Raw genomic sequence first — 22,400 nt, 5'->3', positions numbered from 1 at the left:
CCTTGTCCCTGTGTTCCCACATAGTGGAAGGGACAAGGTAACTTTCTGGTGTGTCTTTTACAAAAGCACTGATCCCATTCATAAGGGCTGTGCCACACAGACTGGTGTCCTTAGAAACAGAGAAGAACACAGGAATGAACACTAACAAGGAGAAAAGGGTATGTGAGGACACAGCAAAAAGGTGGTCATCTGCCAGCTAAGGAAAGAGGCCTCAGGAGAAACCAGTACGGCTGATTCCTTGGACTTCCCAGCCTCCAGAAATGTAAGAAAATTAATTTCTGGCCGGGTGTGGTGGTTCACACCTGTAATCCCAGCACCTTGTGAGGCCAAGGGGGGCAGATCTCTTGAGGCCAGGAGTTCGAGACCAGTCTGACCAACATGGTGAAACCCCATCTCCAGTAAAAATACAAAATTTAGCTGGGCATGGTGGCTCATGCCTGTAATCCCAGCCACTTGGGAGGCTGAGGCAGGAGAATTGTGTGAACCTGGGAGGCAGAGGTTGCAGTGAGCCAAGATCATGCTGTTGCACTCCAGCCTGGGCAACAGAGTGAGACTCTGTCTCAGAAAGAAGAAAAGAAAAGAAAAGAAAAGAAAAGAAAAGAAAAGAAAATTCTGTTGTTTAAGCCACCCAGTCTGTGATATTTTGTTATGGCAGCCCTAGCACACATATATATATATATATATAGCTTGAAAGCAGCCACAGACAATATATAAACAAATGCTCATGGCTGTGTTCCAATAAAACTTTATTCATGGACGTTGAAATGTGGATATCATATGACTTTCTTGTCATGAAATATTTGTTGTTTTTTATTTATTTTATTTATTTATTTATTCATTTTATTTATTTATTTATTTGAGACAGAGTCTTGCTGTGTCAGCAGGCTAGAGTGCATTGGTGCAATCTTGGCTCACTGCAACCTCTGCTTCCCAGGTTCAAGTGATTCCCCTGCCTCAGCCTCCTGAGTAGCTGGGGCTACAGGTGCATGCCACCATGCCCAGCTAATTTTTTGTATTTTTTTTTTTTTTTTAGTAGAGACGGAGTTTCACCATGTTGGCCAGGATGATCTCGATCTGACCTTGTGATCCACCCACCTTAGCCTTCCACAGTACTGGGATTATAGGCGTGAGCCACCGTGCCTGGTCGTTTTTTGTTTTGTTTTGTTGTTGTTGTTGTTGTTGTTTTAACTATTTAAAATGTAAAAATCATTCCCAGCTCACAACAGAACAAAAATAAGCAATGGGCCAGATTTGGCTGGCAGGCTCTTGTTGTAACTCTTGTTCTAGAAGGCAGTTTGATTCATACTAAAGCCCGGTAAATCACAAGGCTTTGTCTCAAGATCTGATACTTGATTATTCCCTTCTGTACTTCAGCCTGGCTTCACTTCTGGGTGTAAAAGGTAATATGGGGCATCAGCCTGTCTTAATCTCACCTCCCCTGACTTCCTTTCATGTTAGAGAACTGCACATAAGGGGACTCCCTGCCTCTCTCAGATTCTCTTAGTACTGGTTTTCCTGGTCAAAGGATCCATGGATAGACTTTCCACTAATGTGACACTTACTTTTGGAGATGGTTGCATCCTGTTCAGAGTCGGAGGCTTGTGTCTGCTCTCAGCATCCTCCTGTTGGCAGACCTTTCCACCATAAATGGCTTCTGTGTGTCATAGTCTGTGGTTTAGGCTTATGGCCATATTCTGGTTTTATTGTTGTTGGAAACTTGGGTTTTTTCCTCCTGTTTTCCATTATGTCCCAGGGCTTTGAGCAACTGGGGTGAATTAAAAGTTCCTTTACTTACATATCTTTAAACAAAAGCCAGCCAAATCCTTCTGGACAGTTGGGAATGTGTCTTTTATTCTCTGCCTTCCCGGAGTGTAGGCCAGGGCCTGGTGCAGAGTAAATAGCTACCGAGTCACCAATCTTCTCAATCTTCCTTATTAAACATTTCCTTGCCTCTTCTACTCTCACACATGCTGCCATCATCTCTTCCCTGAATGTCTGCAACAGCCTCCACACTGGCCTCCTCTAATCTGGCCTTGCTACCCTTCATTCATTTTCTATTTTTAGCAACATGATCTGATTATATCACAAATCTGAACATGCCACTGTCTTGCATAGAACCTTTCAATAGGAGCTCTGTATTCTTAGGATAAGCTCTAGAGCCAACTCAGAAGCCTCAAGTCATAAGAAAGAGCTGAGATAGGTCACTGAGTTATCGTATCTTCTTTGGCAATTTATTAAACCTTTTTTGCCTCAATTTTTCTGTCTATAAGTAAATGCCTATGGTGATAAAGCAAAAATAAAATAGTGGATGAATATGTTAGTTCCTGTTTTCCAAGAGCAGATACGAAGATAGGATTAGATGTGCAAGAGATTTCTCATGGAAGATAGAAAGGAAAGTTGGGAAGAGCCTCCAGACTGCAGTGGATGCCTGACACCCATGGAAGGAGAGAGAGAAGGAGGGTTTTCAGACCCTGATGCGGTTCCAAGAAAGTTTAGCCTAATCAGTGGAGAGGCCCAGAGCCAAACCCACCTATAGGAAGTGTCCAACCTCTCACTGGAAACAGTCTGCTTTAGTCCTCCTGCCAAGTTCATTCACTGGGCAGGAGCAGCTTGCAGGCAGTGTGCTCTTCACATCAGGAGGATGATGGATTGACAGGGGCAGAAGCACCCTGTAGCAAAATATCTGAACAGTGCATTCTCATAGCCTCCACAAGTAGAAAGCCCTTTGAGTTGTGAGGAGATGAGACATTAGGTAAACGCACACACACAAAACTCATCTTTCCATTATTCAAGGACTGTCTGTTTTGCTTGTGGGTCTCACACCATGAACTATTAGTTTTGCTTTTTAAGCCTTTCTTTCTGCTACGTGCCTTTTATCTCTTCACTACTCATCAGCACCTTTGTGCAGAAGTTGCAAGAATAGAGAAGCAACAACTCAGACCCTTCTTTTCAAATGTTGAATTAGCAGGGCCCCAAATCCTCCCTGTTACACACTCTTTTTAAAAAAAGCTTTTCATGTTTGGAGAATGTTTTTATCTTCTTTTTAAAATGGTAGCATGCAGCAATGTGTTTTGTCTAAAAATGATGTTGGCCGGGCACGGTGGCTCAAGCCTGTAATCCCAGCACTTTGGGAGGCCGAGATGGGCGGATCACGAGGTCAGGAGATCGAGACCAGCCTGGCTAACACGGTGAAACCCCGTCTCTACTAAAAAATACAAAAAACTAGCTGGGCGCGGTGGCAGGCGCCTGTAGTCCCAGCTACTCGGGAGGCTGAGGCAGGAGAATGGAGTGAACCCGGGAGGCGGAGCTTGCAGTAAACTGAGATCTGGCCACTGCACTCCAGCCTGGGTGACAGAGCAAGACTCCATCTCAAAAAAAAAGAAAAAAAAAAAATGATGTTAAACTATGTTTTGGTCAATAACAGTTTTGAAGGCCTAGACCTCCATTTACACAGATAAAAGAGTGGCACTGTATTATTATTAACATCTCATATACTTCATCTCTTATTGGAATTTCCTTAAACAGCTGGCTTTTCTGTGGCTTTCAAATTCAAAATGAAAAAAGATGCTAAAGAAAAAAAGCCAACATCACCAGTGTTTTCTCTATAGTTGAAAGAAAACATGTTCTTAAGAGTCATTTTTATTTCTTAAAGCACTTAGGATTTATTCATGAAGTTACTTGAGCAGGTTCCAGAGAAAGGAATAGACCATCCAACATCTGACATTTTCCAGGGCGATGTGTCCAGAACTTGGTGACCCAGTTATTCTCTATTGGCCTATATTCAGCTGAACAAGCCAGGGCCCAAGAGGCGTGAGGCTTATGAAGCATGGCATGTTTTGTTGTTGTTTTTGTTTGCTTTGTTTTTAGCCAAAAACTACTCTTATAAAGAAAATGAAGCATTAAATAAAATATGTCACTATAATCTTGTATGTTCTTGAAAGCTGGCGGTATCGAGCTATGAAAACAAGACTAAAGGCCAAGGCAAATATGCCTATGAAATACTCAAACCCAGTGGGATGTTGCCCAAGGAGGCCTGCCATATGGCCATAGCCAACCCAAGCTCTTGATTTGGATTTCTTGCTATGCACGCCTAAAAGTGAGGTGGTGGCTGTGATTACTGAAGGACAAAATTAGAATGTTATAGAATGACCCTTTCTCATAGTTTCTTTAATGTTAGGCAATATATTTTAAAGTTAGAGATGAAACTGAATATAATAGTTGAAAAGACATTTTCATGTTGATATACTTTGGTGTTCCAGGTTACTCATTTGTTTATTGTGCATAGTTTAAGCATATCTGGTGCCCAGTCTAGGCCTCCATGTTATGGATGAGAGATGGTATACAAGTTTTTAGTTTAATCTTTACATTCTTATGAGGTCTGTATTACTACCTCCATTTTGTATGTAAGGAATCTAAATTTCAGACAATGGAGAAGAGTTGCCTAAGCTAGTAAACGCTGAGTTCAAGACTCAAACCCAGTATATCTAATTCAGAAACTCAAGTCTTTCTAATATGTGATCATGCCTTAAGGAAAATAGAGAGGGAGAAATATTAATTTCTAATATTACCTCTAATATTACTCTAATATTATCTCTAATATTACATTTGCATGAGGACAGAAGACAGGTTTGTGAAATAACTAGGGACTAGTTGGAGGCAGTGTTTAAGCATGAAGCTATAGTCTGAGTACTACAACAGTACAGCAGAGGAAAACGCTGTGTTGCCTCTCAGATGGAAAATAGGTTTCCCCTGACACCCACCCCCACAACTGCCCCCAGTTCCAGCCCTTCCTTATCTGGCCTTCATACCCCGGAGAACTGAGAGTTCCTCCCATGTGTGCCCTGCAACTATCAGCTGCCCACCATGGCCAGACTGTCATTATCCACACCCTCCTCATCTCCTTCTCCAGCAGACCCCGTGCCCCTGGGTCCATTCCAGAAACCCTGTTCCCTTGTATTTGCACCTGTGTTCTTGACTAGCTCCTTCTCCTTAGGCCCTGAATGTACTGGGATATCCTGATCTCCTCTAAATTACAAAAGCCCTCCATCAAACTGCCTCCTAAGGCCAGCACTTTTGCTTCCTTCAACCTTTCTGATTGAGTTTCTTGAAGTTAAATTATTTCCCACTTGTTCCTTAATTTATTTTATTCTAATTTCTATCCTCTGGTTCTTGCCAAGGTCACTTCATAATTACCAACTTTTAATGACTTCAGAGGTATCAATTTTCAGTCCTTTTCTATTAACCTATTCCTGCTGGTTAAGTCTTCCTTTTTTTGTCATATACCATATCACTTTCTTCTCTGGCTGCTGTTCTTCAATCATTACTTCAACTTTACAAATACTATCATACCAAGATTTTTGCTTTTACCTCTCTTATTTTCGGTATAACCACACTTTTTTTTAAAACAATCTCAGCGTCTTTTACAGCTGAATCATCACAGATATTCCACATTCCTGAGCTCCAGCTTCTCTATGCAGACCCAATTGAGCATCTCATAGTCACTTCAAACTCAATGTGTATAAAAGTAAAATTCCTTTTCTTATGCTCCAAACCCCTGAACACCTCACCTGTTACTCTGTTTGTCAGCATGAACCAGGTGCTCACCCCGAAACCTGAAAACCATCCAAGACATCCTCTCTGTATACATACTCTAGTCCAGGCCCTATGCTTCACCTAGTCATGGTTTATGGCAACAGTCCCCTGACTTGTGTCCGATCTCTTCCTCTCCACCCCCAGTCCATCCCTCATGTTGCTTCTATATTATAAAAGTTACATTTTTAGAGTCCTCATCACCACAGAAATCATTCTTAACTCATTAACGTAGTAAAGTATTTTATTATCTAGCCTACTTCTGTCTTTTAAACCCTGTCACTTTCCACTCTTTTCTATAACTGATATTTCAGCAATACCAAAATACCTGCATTTCAGCCAGGCACGGGGGCTCACACCTATAATTCCAGCACTTTAGGAGACAGAGGTGGAAGGATTGCTTGAGCCCAGGAGTTCAAGACTGGCCTAGGCAACATATTGAGACCTCATCTACAAAAAATTAAAAAATTAGCCAGGCCTGGTGGCACGTGTCTGAGGTCTCAGCTACTCAGGAGGCTGAGGTGGAAGGATTCCTTGAGCACAGGAGGTCTACACTGCAGTGAGACATGATTGCACCACTGCACTCCAACCTGGGGGACAGAGCATGACCCTGTCTCTTTTAAAAATCAAACAAAAACAAAAAACAAACCTCACCTGCATTTCCCCAAACAGCCATGCTTTCTTCTGCTCCTTTCTTTGTACATGTTGTTTCTTCTCCCTGGAATTCCCCTCTCCCTGTGTTTTCCCGATGAACATATTCTTCAACAGCCATCTTAAATATTACTCTCTGTAAACCTCCCCTGATTCTCTACATGATATCCACTACTCCTGACTCTTGTGCAACCATTATGTCTTGTATATCTAAACAAAAAAGTTACGATCATACAGGACTATAAGTTTGTAAATTTTTTGATATAGAGCTGTCTTCTAGCCTAGACTGTGACCTCATTCAGGGTACAAAACTAAATTTCAATAACACAACAAAAAAGGAAAACTACAGGTTAATATCTGTAATGAACATAGATACAAAAATCCTCAACAAAATATAAGCAAACCAAATTCAGCAGCACATTAAAAATGTCATTCACCATCATCAAGTGGAATTCATTTTAGGGATGCAAGGATGGTTCAACATAGGAATATCAATAAACATGATATATTATGTTAACAGAATGAAGGACAAAAATCATACTGTCTCAATAGAAGTATTTGATAAAATTTAACATCTCTTCATAATAAAAACTCTCAACAAATTAGGTATAGAAGGAACATTCCTCAGCATAACAAAGGCCATACATAACAAGCTCACAGGCAACATCGTTCTGAAAGGGGAAAAGCTGAAAGTTTTCTCTCTAAGATCTGAAACAATAGAAAGTGCCCACTTTCACCACTTTTATTGAACACAGTCCTGGAAGTCCTAGCTAGAGTAATCAGATAGAAGAAAGAAATAAAGGGAATCCAAGTGGGAAGAGTAGAAGTCAAGCTGTCCCTGTTTGCAGATAGCATGATCTTTACATATAGAAAATGCCATACTTCACACACACACACACAGAAAAACTATTAGAACTGATAAATAAATTAAGTAAAGTTGTAGGATACAAAATCAACATACAAAATCAGTTTTATTTCTATATGCCAACAGTGAAGAACCTGAAAAAGAAATCAAGAAGGCAATACCATTTTCAATAGCTACAAAAAATTACCAGGGAATAAATTTAACTAACAAAACAAAAGGTATCTATAATTAAAACTACAAAAAAATTGAGGAAGACACTAAAAATAGAAAGTTATCCTGTGTTCATGAATTGCAAGAATTTATATTGTTAAAATGTCCATACTACTCACAGCAGTCTACAGTTTCAATGCAATTGCTAACAAATTACCAGTGACATTCTTCACAAAAATAGAAAAACAATTCTACAATTTGCATGAAACCACAGAAGATCCTGAATAGCCAAAGAAATATTGTGCAAAAAGAATAAAGCTGGTGACATTAGACTACCTGACTTCAAAATATGCTACCAAGTGTTGGTAACCAAAACAACATGGTACTGGCATGCAGACAGACACATAGACTGATGGAACAGAATCGAAAGTCCAGAAATAAATCCATGGATCTACAGCCGACTAACTTTTGACCAAGGTGCCAAAAATACAAAATGGGGAAAGGAATGTCTCTTCAATAAATAATGTTAGGAAAACTGGTTAAACACTTGCAGAAGAATGAAACTAGACCCTTATCTCTCACCATAGACAAACATCAACTCAAGATGAATTAAAAACTTAAATGTAAGACCCAAAACTACAAAGCTGCTAAAAGAGAAAATACAGGAGAAAATGTCCATGAAAAATATCCTACACCAGGATTTTTTTGGATAAAAACGTCAAAAGCGTAACAATAAATGCAAGTATAGACAAATGGGATTAACATCAACCTTTTTTTTTTTTTTTTTTTTTTTAAGCACAGCATTTCAGAACAGTAGAACAATCAACAAAGCAAAGAGACAGGATGCAGAGTGAGAGAATATATTTGCAAACTATGCATCTGATGAGAGGTTAATATCCAAAATATATAGGGAACTGAAACAACTCAACAACAAAACTCAATTAAAATATAAGCAAAAGACCTGACTTTACATTTCTTAAAAGAAGGCATACAAATGGCCAAGAAATATATGAAAAAATGCTCAACATTTTTAATCATCAGGGAAATGCGAATAGATACCACTTCATTCTGGTTAGGATGACTATTATCAAAAAGACAAACAGTAACAATTGTTGGTGAAGATGTGGAGAAAAGGGAACACTTACACATTGGTAGGAGAAATGTAAATTAGTTCAGCCATTATGGAAAACAGTATGGCGGTTCCTCAAAAAAAATTAGAAATAGAACTACCCTACACTCCAGCAATCCCACTACTGGGTATATATCCAAAGGAAATGATGTCAATATGTCAAAGACATATTTGCACTCCTGTGTTTATCACAGTACAATTCACAACAGCCTAGGTAAGTAAAGAACCTAAATCCCCTCAGTGGTTGAATGAACTTAAAAATATAGTATATATACACAATAGAATACTATTCAGCCATAAAAAAAGAATATTTTGTCACTTGTGGCAACATGGATGAACCTGTTAAATTACATTGAGTGAAATAAGTCAGGAACAGAAAGATGAATACTTCATGATGTCACTTATATGAAATCTAAAAAAGTTGTTCTCATAATAGTAGAATAGTGGTTACCAGAGGATGGGAAGTGTAGTGAGGAGGGAGAATAGGAGAGTTAACAATAATATATCACACTTCGAAAAACCTAGAAGAGAGGGTTTTGAATGTATACAGTAAAAAGAAATGATAAATATTTAAGGTGCTGGATATGCTATTGTAATCTGATTTGCTCATAACACAATGAACACATATTGACACATCACATATCCCATAAGTATGTACAATTATTATGTATCAATAAAAATTTAATAATAATAACAATAATTTAGTTTAAAAAAGAATTCAATTTTATTCTAATCTAGTCAGATTTTCAATAGCATACCCAACCTCTTTCACTAACTTTAAGGTATTCTAAAAATTAATTGTGCCTATTATCTCAATTAGTTAATTCTGTATTGCAAAAATTCTGCATTTAATTGCTTTCTAGTGGTGTTTACATATATATCTATATCTTATTTCTCTCTTATTTTCAGAATTAAAGAATTCTGAGAATAAAACTTGTTTGATTTTGAGCTAATTAACACTCCTATCTCTGCATTTCTCACAAATTAATCCACTGGGTTTTCAGTCTGAGCTTCTGTGTGTCTTATTGAGCATCTTACAGCATACTATTTCTGTTATTACTATCTGGTAAATGTAATAATTAATTTTCAATCATTCTAACAAAATCTAGTGAAAAGTCATATAACATACGTTTTATACTCTTGCACTGATGCTTCCAGATAAGCATGACATTTTCCAGAGGAAAGTGTAAGGAAATGGTAAGTCGGGGTTAATGAGAGTCAGAGTACAACTCAAGTCTAATGTCCAAGTTGGAGCAGGACACTCAGCAAAGGATCCAAAGGGAAGAACACAAAAAGTCTGAGCAAGTAGGAAAAGGGAAGCCCATATGTCAGTTTCATGGTTGGAAAAGGGCTAGCCAGAGGCAAGGAGAGCACCTGGAAGCCTCCATCCCTGTCTAGGTGTTGCAGCAGCATCACGCCCAGCTGCTGGCTTACACACAGGCTCCTGGAAGAAGCTGCCCTGGATAGAAGGACTGGTTAGTATTTGCCTGGGGCATATAGTTGTACAAGAGACGGAAGTTTTTAGGTCCGTGTGGTGTCTTGCATTTCCAGAAATCTTACTTCAAATATTTTTCCAGATGCAAAATTCCTTGGATCCTTGTTTTAGAATGAATCTATTAACTAAACTGGATCCAGAAAAATCTATTAACTAAACTGGATCCAGTTTTGTTATTCAGAAACTTCACATTAAATTTAATGAATTCCTTTCTTTGTTCATGTATTAATGTCTGGGATTTGGCCCAAATCCTATATAAAATATACACAGAAAGAGAGAGAACAAGTAGCCTTTTTATGTAAACTAATCAAGAAGGAAATGAAGCCACCCAAATGTGGGCTATGCCATCTGTGATCTATGATAAATGGCAAAACTACAGTCATGTTTTTTCCTTAAATGTTAACTGTAAAACATAAAGTCCTTTTTATTAGCACCAGATGTCAAGAATGCTTATTAAAATGCTATGGTTTATTAAATAACATCATTTTAGACTCACTGAACTAGTAAAGACTCGTGTTTTTGCATTAGATTAAATGTCTACAATTCTGTATTACTCCTTCTATTTCAAATATATGAATGCTAATATACATATACCAAAATTTATATTTAGAAACAGATTTATGTATCATAGACAACACTGAAATATTTTTCAGTCCACAAAAGTGGATTTTCATTTGACTTTTATGTATAAAGTTTATTGAGATTTTTATATAGCAATGAAAATAAGCATTACATATCTCAGATCTATAGGAAATCAGGGAAGATTAAACAAAAATAAAAAGGATATTTAAAACTATATAATCTATCTTTTTAAGCGATTTTGGCTTTTATTTTTTTTTTCTTTTTTGCTTTCATCACATAGCTATTTGTGAGGAAATTGTGATCATCCCCGTCTCTTCCTTCCTTCCAGCTAAGAGTTAGTACAGCCGTTTCTCAGCCTGAGTCAGGGAAAGAATCGCTTTGATAATTAGACAGAAATCACCATATAGAATGTTTGCAGAAATAGAAAGTTTTGGGAACTGTCCTGCAAGGCTGTGCTTGGAATATTTTGAATTCAAATTTAAAGGGAATAGTGAGAATTTAGTATGGTAAATAAGGAACATTACATTTTCATTTTACTTCTTCATCAACTGATAGTTTGGTTAACTTCTTCTTCAAGCCCGTCTTGTCAAAATGACTCTGGAATTACAGATTATGATGCTTTGAAATATTTTATTTTCTTTTTTTAAACCCTATGCTTTTTATGCATAATTTGCACATGATCCATTGGGTAGCTAACATGAGGAGTGCTATAGTTCGGATGTTTGATCCCTCAAAACTCATGTTGAAATTTAATTTCAATGTTGGAGGTGGGTGTCTAATGGGAGGCGTCTGGGTCGCGGAGACCGATCCCTCATGAATAGATTAAAGCCCTCACTGGGGTTGGGGGATGAGTGAGTTTTCACTTTATTAGTTCTTGTGAAAGCTGATGGTTAAAAAGAGCCTGGCACCTGGCCCCTCTTCTGCTTCCTCTCTCCCTGTGATCTCTCTCTATACAAACTCCCCTTCACCTTCAGCCAGGAGTGGAAACAGCCTGAGGCCCTTGCCCAGTTTTGAACTTTTCGAGATACCAGAACTGTGAGCCAAATAAACATATATATAGCCTCAGGTATTTCTTTCTAGCAACACACAAATGAACTAAGACAAGGGTGATTTAGGAAAAGGTTATCTGAGATATAATTCACCTATAACAAAGTCAGCCATAAATTATTTGGGCCAAACTCGGTGTGTGATACATCCCATACACTTGTCCAAGGAAACTAACTTTCTAGTGGTAATCTAGTGATTAACCTTTTCTACTCATTGTTACTTAGACATTATCCAGAATATTCAAATCAAGGTTACTACTGAACATAATCTATTGAGTTTGAAACCAGCAGGTGGGTTCTGAATAAAGTAAAGGGCAGATAATAAAATAGCTTCCATGTTTACATGATGATTTATTTACTCTGGGATTTTTATCTACTGCTCTTGGTTTTAAAGGTTAACATGAGGACATTAGGAACAAATGGGCCCTTTGTTTTTCAGGAACAGCAGGTGTTGAAACTGCTCTCTAGTTTGACTAGTACAATAGTAGTTAATGTATTCATTGACTTGATTGATCATTACAAGCCCTAAGGGACATAGCCACCCCTCCAAAAAATTATCTGGATGTTTTTATGGTTACCTAGTGCAGTTCTGTATTTTAATCTGTCATATTTGGCTATGTGGACAAAGGATACATTACTGGGTACATTTGTTTCAAAAAGCGATTGCATTTTATATCCAGCCTTATCATAAAATAAATACCTACGATGTTTTTAGACTGCCTGCATGAACATGGATTTATAATTACTATGGCTTTGGAGGTATTACAAAATTAACACTTTCTGGGGGATCTCAGCAAATGAGGCAAATGACTTTTGAAAAGTTTTTACTGTTATATTATTATTATTTTTAGGGACAGGATCTCACTCTGCCATGCAGGCTGGAGTGCGGGGGTGCGAACACTGGCTCACTGCAGCCTCAACTTCCTGGGTTCAAGTGATCCTCCTGCCTCAGTCTCTCTAGTGGCTGGGATTACAGATGTGAGCCATCACACTGGCTAATTTTTTCTTTCTTTTTCTTTTTTTTTTTTTTGTAGAGACAGGATCTCCTGTTTCCCAGGCTGATTCCAAACTCCCTGCCTCAAGTAATCCTCCCACCTTGGCCTCCCAAAGTACTGGGATTACAGGTGTGAGCAACTGCACCTGGCCTGCAAATTACCCTTAAATGTACCTCAAAGGAATTTACAGCTAATTGAGAAGGAAATGAAGCCACCCAAATGTGGTTTATGCTATCTGTGGTCTGTGATAAATGGCAAGACTACAGTCATGTTTTTTCCATGAGAATTATCCATGAGATAATTCTAATAGTTGTCCATGAATTATCCATGAGATAATTCTTACAGTTCTAGAGTTCCTGAATCTCTATTATAGACCACTTACCTGCTCCAAGCCACCTATACAACAGAAAGGGTTAAGCACCTACCATAGTGCTAGAAATGTGTTTATCTATATACTGACTAAGCACTCGGCAAATGTTTAGTGAATAAAATACCCAGAGAAAACCCACTGGTGGTCGAGAGACACGTAATCTAACTATACTGACATCAGTGAATAAGTGACATCATTTCACATCTGCTCCAAAGTGTACCCTTCCTTCATGTTTATAGAGCTAGCTATAATCTCAGGATTATTAGGTTAGTATGAATAACTATCCCCCCAATAGTAGCAATTTTCTAAAATTGTCTATCCATAAGTTGCATTTTGGATCTTAGAGATATCCTCTTTTTTTTTTTTTTTCCTTTTTTTTTTTTGAGACTGAGTCTTGCTCTGTCTCCCAGGCTGGAGTGCGGTGGCACAATCTCAGCTCGACTCGCTGCAGCCTCCACCTCCTTGGTTCAAACGATTCTCCTGCCTCAGCCTCCCAAGTATCTGGGATTACAGGCGCACGTCACATGCCCAGCTAATTTTTGTATTTTCAGTAGAGACGGGGTTTCATCATGTTGGCCAGGCTGGTCTTGAACTCCTGATCTAGTGATCCCGCCTTGGCTTCAGAAAGTGCTGGGATTACATGCGTGATCCACCGCACACGGCTGAGATATCCTCTTAATGTGTTATATTGCTAAGTTCTAAAGAGTTTCTATTTGGATTTCCAAACAGAGGCGTTTGAAGTAGAAAGCAGCAGGAGGTTCAACATACTAGGTTGCAATAGAGTGTGTGCTTCTAGTGTATTTTTTTTGGGCGGGGGAACCTTTTTATTAATTGTTATGAATTCACGTAACATAAAATTTATCATCCTAACCATTTTTAAGTGTACAGTTCAGTGGTATTAAGAACATTCAGATTGCTATGCGACCATCACCACTGTCCATCTCCAGAACTCTTCATCTTGTAAAACTGAACCCTGTACCAATTAATCAATAACTCCCTATTCCTTCTTCCCCTAGCCCCTGGCATCCTGTGATTTTAAATGAAAAATATTATGTTAAAATATTGCTATATAATCCAGAAAGAAGAATATGTTCACCATTATATTTATGAATGTTTTACAATTAACGTATTACAGAAAATGGGTGTTATGTATTTATTTTTTGCCTCATCAATTTTCCTGGGAAATGAGGGCCCCTATGTCTCTGCTTGTGATGTTTTATGTACTACTAAAATGGTAGATACATGAGGGGCTCATTTTTAAATATCTCTAACATCTTTGAACTTCAGTACTATTTTTCAAGTATTTTTCATTTTTCAAAACACTAACTTTTGTCGCTTTAATTTCAGATCATTAGTTTCTCCTTTTTGCTCATCATGATACCTCACCCTTGAGATAGATGTTCATATTCTGTACACATATACATGTTTATCAAATTCACACTCTGTGTACCTTTTAAATAGTCTACATTTAGGACAAAATAATGCTTGGCCATACTTTTGTCAAATATTCTCTCTGGAATTCCTATTTCAGTTGGGTTGCGTTGATTTATTTTGGAATCAAGTAATCTGACTTTCCGTTCTTGTGCCACGGATTATTTTTTATTATTATTATTAATGTATGAGTAGCTCTGTTAGCACTCCATCTCAAGATGTGGTTGAGAAAGCATACTTCTGTGTTTTGTTTCCTTTTCAAGCCCTGAGGCTTAAATTTTTCGGCAGCAATTGCTCTTAGCTCATAAGTGAGAATTTTTAAAAGGTTGAACTGGAAGAATTCTACTGGGTTATTTCTAATTTATATAATTGTCAGAACATTATTGTATTTAGAAAATAATGCTTAATATTTTATTGTGTTCAAGTAATACAACCTACTCTACTTTCTAAGTTTATTTCTCATTCCAGGTCAAATAGTCATTAAATATATTTGCTTCCAGACCAAGTCAGAACCACTGATACTAGTTTAAAAATATGGAGGGATCTTTTCCCTTCTGTGTGTCACAGATGTCTGAAGTTGCACCATTACAGGTTCATTTATTGGTGTTTATTGTCAAATGATGTCCCTTTAATATGTGAATATCCTTGGGAAAAGTGGATCTTATTGTCACTCATCAACTCTTTTGTGGATTTGCTTTTTCCTGGGGCAAGTATAAGCACAGGCATAGAATATAACGAGAGACACAAACAATGGGATGGGAAGGAACTGCGGTATCAAGGACAAAGCTTTAACTGCGTCATCATTTTGCCTCTTTCCTGACTGACCCTTGTAGAGTACTGTTTACCTGATACTTTGGAAAAGTTAATAAACATAAGCATCTGTTTTTCAGAATTTCCTTCAGAATAATCAACCAATATGTATTGTATACCTTTTCTCTGCTACACGTGGGGCTCAGGACATCCCCTGAATTTTTGTACTTACTCCTCAAAGCAACCCCATTTTACTGATGAGGAAATGAGGCTTAGAGAAATGTGATCACTTTTTTAAGGTCTACAGCTAGCAACTGTCTTTCTGATTGCTAAACATATGATCTTAACCACACAACTGTATTTATTCTTAGAGTAATGGCGAATCATTGAAGGATTTTAAGAAGATGGAAGTGATCACACTGTTTTTGAAGCAATCACACTGGCTGAGAATAGGTTGGAGAGAAATAAGACTAGAATTGGACTAAGAAGTTAAGAAACTATTGCAGTTTTCTACGTATTACCTGAATGTTGCCCAGGAGGTGGCAGCAGGGATGAAAAGAAGCAGATGGATTCAAGCAACATTTGGAAGTAGGCTTCAGCAGGATTCAGTGAGGACAGGAAGGAGTCAAGGGTGATCTTTGAGTTTCTGATTTGAACAAACAGGTAGATGGAAACACTATTCACCAAGACAGAGGGAACACAGAAAGGGGATCTGTAGGTGTGTGTGGACAAGGAGGTGGAGGAGGAGGGGAGGGGAGGAGAGGATGTTGAGTTTTGGACACGGAGTTTGAGGTATCTGATGTGAAATGTCCAAATGCAAATGTGCAATCAACAGTTTGCTCATGGTCAGTCACTGTAGCTCATGCCTATAATCCCAGCACTTTGAGAGGCCGAGGTGGGCAGATCACTTGAGGTCAGGAGTTCGAGACCAGCCTGGCCCTGGGTGACAGAGTGAGACTCTATCTTTAAAAAAAAAAAAAAAAAAAAAAAATTTGCTCTGTTTTCCGGGAGCTTAAGGAAAGACCCCTAAGTTGGAGATCTAAATCTGAAGGTTATCAGAATATGGATAGAAAGTAGATGAGATCACCCTGGAAGCAGGTACAAAGTGAGAAGAGAAGAAGGGCCAGGACCCATCCCTAACAAAACAAAATAAAACTAAAGTAAATGAAATCAACATATAAGACAAGCATATGACAAAAGGAGAGTCTACCATGAAAATGATAAGGAACAAGCAGAGGGGTAGAAAAGACAGCAAGGACAGCATGGGATTCAGAAGGCTAGAAGGATAAAGTTTCGGAAGGGAGGAGTAGTCATCACAGGGCCTATGATGTCACTGAGAGACACAGTGAGGCAGGGCCTGGGTTTAGCACTGAGGAGACTGTTGGTGGCACCAGGGTCCCGGAGCAGTGGATAAAAACTAGACTTTAGTCTTCTTCTCAGTTACTAAATAGACACATGGTATCATGTAAATCTTTTTTCCCTCGTTCTGTCGCCCAGGCTGGAGTGCAGTGACACAATCACGGTTCACTGCAACCTCTGTCTCCCAGGCTCAAGAGATCCTCCCACCTCAGCCTTTCAAGTAGCTGCGACTGCAGGCACATGCCACCATGCTCGGCTAATTTTAAAAATTTTTTGTAGAGCAGGGTGTCTCGCTATGTTGCCCAGTCTGGTCTCAAACTCAGCTTAAGCCTGGAACTTCCACCTAGGCCTGCGAATTGCTGGGATTACAGACATGAGCCACTGCACAAGGCCTGTATTGTATAAATCTTTACTTAAGTCAGAGAAAAATAAATGTAATGCATCTTCCCCATGAATGAGTATTTTGATGACTTTTATGATTCCTGATGATTTGTGTGGTTCCTAAAATCATTCAATCTTCATGCCTCAGTTGGCATTTTATTTTCATTTCTGGAGGCCATTTGGTTCTAATTTTACAATCTTATTTTTTATCTCAAACTCAATATTCTTGACAAAAGTGGTATAATTTTGAGATATTAAGAGTGATACTGTTTGTTTTTTTTTTTTTTTTTTTTTTTTTTTTTACAGGTGCTCTCCGATAAGAGACCCAAAGAAAGAGCGGGTAAGTCTCCCTGAGAAAATGTTTTCCTGTTTATGTATAAAAGTTGTTTGGAGAGCTTTGCCTCATCCCTATAAATTTAAACATGCCATAAGTGTCGTTGAATCATGGATGCAAAGCTGATGGATACAGTATGATGTTAAATCAGAATATGACCTGCATTTTGAAAACTGGAAAAGTTCGTTGGGTTTTCTCTAGTCCTCATGCAGCCATGCTGCCGAGTTTATCTCCATTTTGTAAGGTTGGTTTTACACAGAAAGAAATTGCTTTGCATAACCAGTCTTTATCTTGAAATGTATCTTATAAGTTAAGCAGGAATTAAGTAAAAGATTGCACCTTTACTGACACATCTGCTTAGAAGGTAAGGCCTCTCGAAAATAAGGCATATATGAGGGTAGTGATTTATTTGTATAGCTTTTGTATTTGGAAATGTTCTGTATAAATCTGAATACTTGACAGCTTTATTTGTGGAATTTCTTATTTTAATGACTATGTAAACTAACAGCTAACCACTCTTGAATCACCACATCTTACCAACTCTTTAGCAGCTGTTGTTGTACTTTTCATTTGAACAGTCATTATGGATACGACATTCCGAAATCTCCATATCAGTCTTCACTTCATACGGTCATTTACATACTTATACATAGAAAGGAACCCCTTCAAAGCCCTTTGTGTGATTCCACTGTGTGTATTCTTCATATCCTGTAGATAGTGTATTGCTGGACTTGAAAGCTAACACTTTTCTCTGAGTTTACATCTTTAAACCCCGATTTTGAAGTCTCTTGTCAAATAATGCCTCTAAAAGCAATAGTGTGATGCTACCCTTATCTGCATTGTTGCCAGCATTATTTCCATTTTTATATACTCACTTTTCTATAATCTGTTGAGAACCAGTTTCAGTTCATTATTCAGACACCCAAGATCTCAGCTTCATTTGTGCTTAGGATGAGCATTGGATCTCTGGGATATAGTCATCTGCTGTTCTTCCAACTCTTGGGGAGATTTGCAAGGAGGCCTTTACACTGGGCCTTCTGGCAAGAATGACTGGCTAGAATTTTCTCAGGAAAATGTCTTTAGTGAGTGTGCTGGGCCTATCAGCTGTCCAACCAAACAACGAGGCAGAATTTGTTCTAGCCATTCTGAGAAATGCTTGTAGCATCAAATGTGTATAATTTTTGTCCATTACCACTTTTATATTTGGGACTTCACTATATAAAACCCTGAACCACCTGGCAGCTAAGTGGGAAATAAGCACAGACCTCTTTTAAAATCATATGAATGTGGCCAAATAGTAAATTATGACATAAGTAGAATCTCTGTGCTTCGTCTGTCTTGTTGAAATTCCAACTTGAATTCAAGGAGTTGACACTGCATTTACATCAGCAAAGAATGTGCTTCACTCCAGAAATGACCAAAAAAGGGATTTACACTAATGAGCAGCTTTTAGACAAACAAAGTATTTCCCCTGGAGATTTGATAACTAGAATGATAGGTCTATTTTCTTCATTTCATAAGCACATTCAACTTATTATAGCAAAGGAATATTTTTTCACCATGTAAAAGCTACAATCAAGAAAGTAAGAAACAACCGTAGTTAACTTCTGGGTGGAAATGACAAGTACATTTCTAACAAAGTAAATCTCTGTGAGGAAGTTCAGCCATGGAGGCTCTGAAGTGGTATCATAGTCCTAGATCGGACGTGGAGCTTACCTGTGGGTCTTCAGGTATCGCGCATGAGAGTTCAGTCTACTACAGCCTGAATATGTAGCTGTTTAACCACTCTGTCGTTCAGTGTTTCATTTTGGCAGGGGAAAAAAATCGAACAGGCAAGCAGGCCAGAAAATCTAGAAGAGAGTCAAATCAATTTTCACATAAATATTTATGGAAAGCACTCGGGGGGAAGGAAATATTGGTGAAGGATATCTGAGAACAATTTTTCTGAACACATAAATCAAAGGAGAATTATAGAAGCCTAATTCCAATTTCCCTGTAGATACAAAACAGTCCATAAGTCTGTGTTTTTTCATTACAGTCCTGCCTTTTTTAACTTCATCTTTCAAATTAAATTATTAATAATTTAAACTTTTGATGCTCATTCCTTCCTGCTGTTTGTAAATCTTAAAGTCAACTGCCTTCGTTCCTAATTTGACTTTCCATCGTTGCTTCTTAATTGGAGTGTCCAAGAGCTTTGCTCTATTTTAGCAGAAATAGAATATGGTAGTCAGACTGAAGCGGCCCCTCCATATATAAAGATGGAAGGTGGAATGTGACGTAGCATGAGGATGTCACCCTGACCCACTATTGACCCTTGCGAGGTGATTCCTGGTGATTCTTTCTTGTGTTTTAAAACTGCCTGATTCACATTTTCCTCTGGTCTCAGTCACTGATCGGGGTAAATGTGAAACCCAAAGTAAAAGAGATTCCAGCAGAAAAGCACAGGCACAATAAGGTGGTTTAAAGGCCAGTCGTTACTGCTTTCACCACAGATCAAAAGAGAATGCCACTCTTTTCTAAGCAGTTTAAGCTGTCCACCGGGATGAAAAGATCTCAGCCTAGTGATGAAAGAAACATCTACTACAGCAACAGTGGAATATTTCCTCCCAGTTTATGCCTAGTATGCTGTGGTCTTTATTAGATAAAAATTCGCAATAGAAATGAATGTTATATATTGTAATATAGTTTGCTTAATGGAATGAAAAGTTAATTTATTTCTGAAGAGTAAATATATACATAAATATACACATACTATAAAATTAACCCAAGTAGTGGTGGTTGACTTAATTTGTTTTTTAATTGCTCTTCTCATTGTATGTGTTATCATTTCTTTAAATGTGTGAATAGGAGACTAAAGCCAAATTACAGTGTTGTTCACTGTCAAGAATGTTTGAATCTCACATTGATGTATCATTCTATGTGTGCAACATACTGTTCATTTAAAGATTGTAAAAAAAATTTCTTTGGTTTAGAAAACAATTTTAAAACCTAAGGAAAATAAAATCACATCTGAAGAAATCATATTTTTTTTTCTCTGAGTAATTTCATTAGGGCAATAGGGACAATTCCTCTTAGAACAGTTTCAAAAGAGGCTTCATGGACATAGCTATTCATCCTTCCTCCAAGAGCTATAATTACTTCTCGCCTTCTCAGCTTCATTGTGTTATGGCGTTTTGTTAGGCACATTATCAAGAATATGAAGGATCTGTCAGGAACAGAATTTCACAAGAGTTAGAAGTATAGAGTATGTAGGAAATCAAAAGTACTAGCCAAATCCAATTATTATGAAGAAAATCATGTAATATATGGAGTGTACCTATTCTTCTGTTTCACTAGAATTTAATTGTAGTGACAAATATCTGAGCCCAACAGATTTTTGGTACCCTTTATCAATTCCAATATGAAATTATAACTTCAATTTAGTTAATTAAGTATCTGTTGAACATTACTATGTTCCTTGCACTGTGCAAGACATTAGCAATACAAAGATAAAGTGAGATAAAATTATCCCTCCTTCAAGAAGCTTGACTAAATTAAACTCTCCCTCTAGATTTTTCCGGTGAAACCAGAGCCTTTAAAAAAGTAAATTTATAACCATTTCGTGAAATTTACAGTAATTTAGTAAGATTTTTAAATTGTGATTTCCTATGACTATACATACAGACAATTACCATTCTGTAGTAATACAACCACATGAGGCAAAAAGAAAGCATCAAAGTGTGCCAAGAAGAACTTTAGTTTTATTTGATTTTAATTAGTGGGAATCTCTATCTTGATGCAAGTGCCACATAAAGCTTAGGAGCTTTATAAATCTAGTTAAAATACAATCTTTCCCTCCATATTTGAGATGTATCAGCTTATTCCCTTGAAAGTTATTCTGAGTACTTAGTTATAGCCCTTGCAAGCTGCCAACTTAAATACAGATAGGGAAAAGGAGAGTGTTTTCAATCCACCATTCCTACCTCTCACAGTGGAATCCATGGACTTCTCCTGGGCAAAGTGCCCCAAACATCTGCTGAAGAGCCTTGAGTAGCAGGGAAGTCAAGGAAGCTGCCCAACTAACAAATATGAAATTTATGTTTGGCCTTAAGATTTCAGGTGACTTTTGCATTGCTGTCCCCTAACTCAGCTTGGCTGTCTCCTTCTCTTAAAGCCTAAATGCCACCTGTTTTAAAAATCCTTCTCTGCTCACTCTAGCTAAAGAGGTTGACTCCTTCCCCAACTAGTTTCTATGGCTGCAATCTCCGTTTCTTCAGAGCACTTGTCAGAACTTATAGTTTCCTTCCTTCCTCCCTCCCTCCCTCCCCCCCTCCCTTCCTTCCTTCCTTCCTTCCTTCCTTCCTTCCTTCCTTCCTTCCTTCCTTCCTTCCCTTTCTCCCTCCCTCCTTCCTTCCTTCCTTTCCAATAGACTAGAAGGTCCCTGTCTTGTTCACTATTTTATCCCTTGCTTCCAATAGACTGCTGCCATACAACAGGTGCTGAAAAACATTTGCTGACTAAATGAACCCCTAAACAATAGATTTTATATAATAAAGTTAAGTGCCACCAAGAAAAGTATATGCAGCAGGAAGATCTCATGTTTATCTGGTGGCTTTGCGGCCCTCTTTGCACATTGCCAAATACCCCAGTTTAAAGAGAATTAAGTCCAAGATATTAGAGGAATACAGATCCGTATTGACTGAGAGCTTTCATGAGCCAAGAAAGCATTATGAGACATTGACATTCTTTATGTATATTCATTAAATCAGTCCTCAAAACAACACTATATCATTGGAAGTATTGTCCTCACTTTATGTGTATAAAACAGTAAGGGTCAAAATTAAATTGCTCAATGATTGTCTTAAGTTGGAACTTAAATCTGGTTCTGTTTGATTTCTTTTTCTTTTTCTTTTTTTTTTTTTTTTTTTTGAGACGGAGTCTTGCTCTATCATCCAGGCTGGAGTGCCGTGCCGTTATCTAGGTTCACTGCAACCTCTGCCTCCTGGGTTCAAGCAATTCTCCTACCTCAGCCTCCCAGGTAGCTGGGATTACAGGTGCACGCCACCATGCCTGGATAATTTTTGAACTTTTAGTAGAGATGGGGTTTCACCATGTTGGCCAGGCTGGTCTTGAACTCCTGACCTCAAGTGAACTCCTGGCCTCCTAAAGTGTTGGGATTGCAGGCGTGAACCACTGTGCCTGGCCTCTTATTTGATTTCTAAGACTGTGTACCTTTCACTAAACAAATACTCTCCAAAGAATATTATGGAGGGCTGACTATTGACTGAGGTGCT

At 38.1% G+C, this 22,400-nt stretch overlaps 1 protein-coding gene across 1 annotated transcript in view; it reads left to right on the top strand.

Annotated features, from left to right (window-relative positions):
• The window catches only part of STARD13 (StAR related lipid transfer domain containing 13), a 553,154-nt gene that overhangs the window by 198,845 nt on the left and 331,909 nt on the right, over positions 1-22,400 (top strand). Inside the window, exon 5 of the mRNA XM_025364225.1 lies at positions 17,100-17,133. Coding sequence (XP_025220010.1) covers positions 17,100-17,133 — 34 coding nt within the window. The remainder of the gene's footprint in view (positions 1-17,099; positions 17,134-22,400) is intronic.

The sequence above is a fragment of the Theropithecus gelada genome, chromosome 17 (assembly GCF_003255815.1).
Source record: "Theropithecus gelada isolate Dixy chromosome 17, Tgel_1.0, whole genome shotgun sequence".
Lineage (NCBI taxonomy): Eukaryota > Metazoa > Chordata > Mammalia > Primates > Cercopithecidae > Theropithecus > Theropithecus gelada.
Note: the sequence above shows the minus strand (reverse complement) of the source record. Positions and strands in the feature narration are given on the sequence as shown.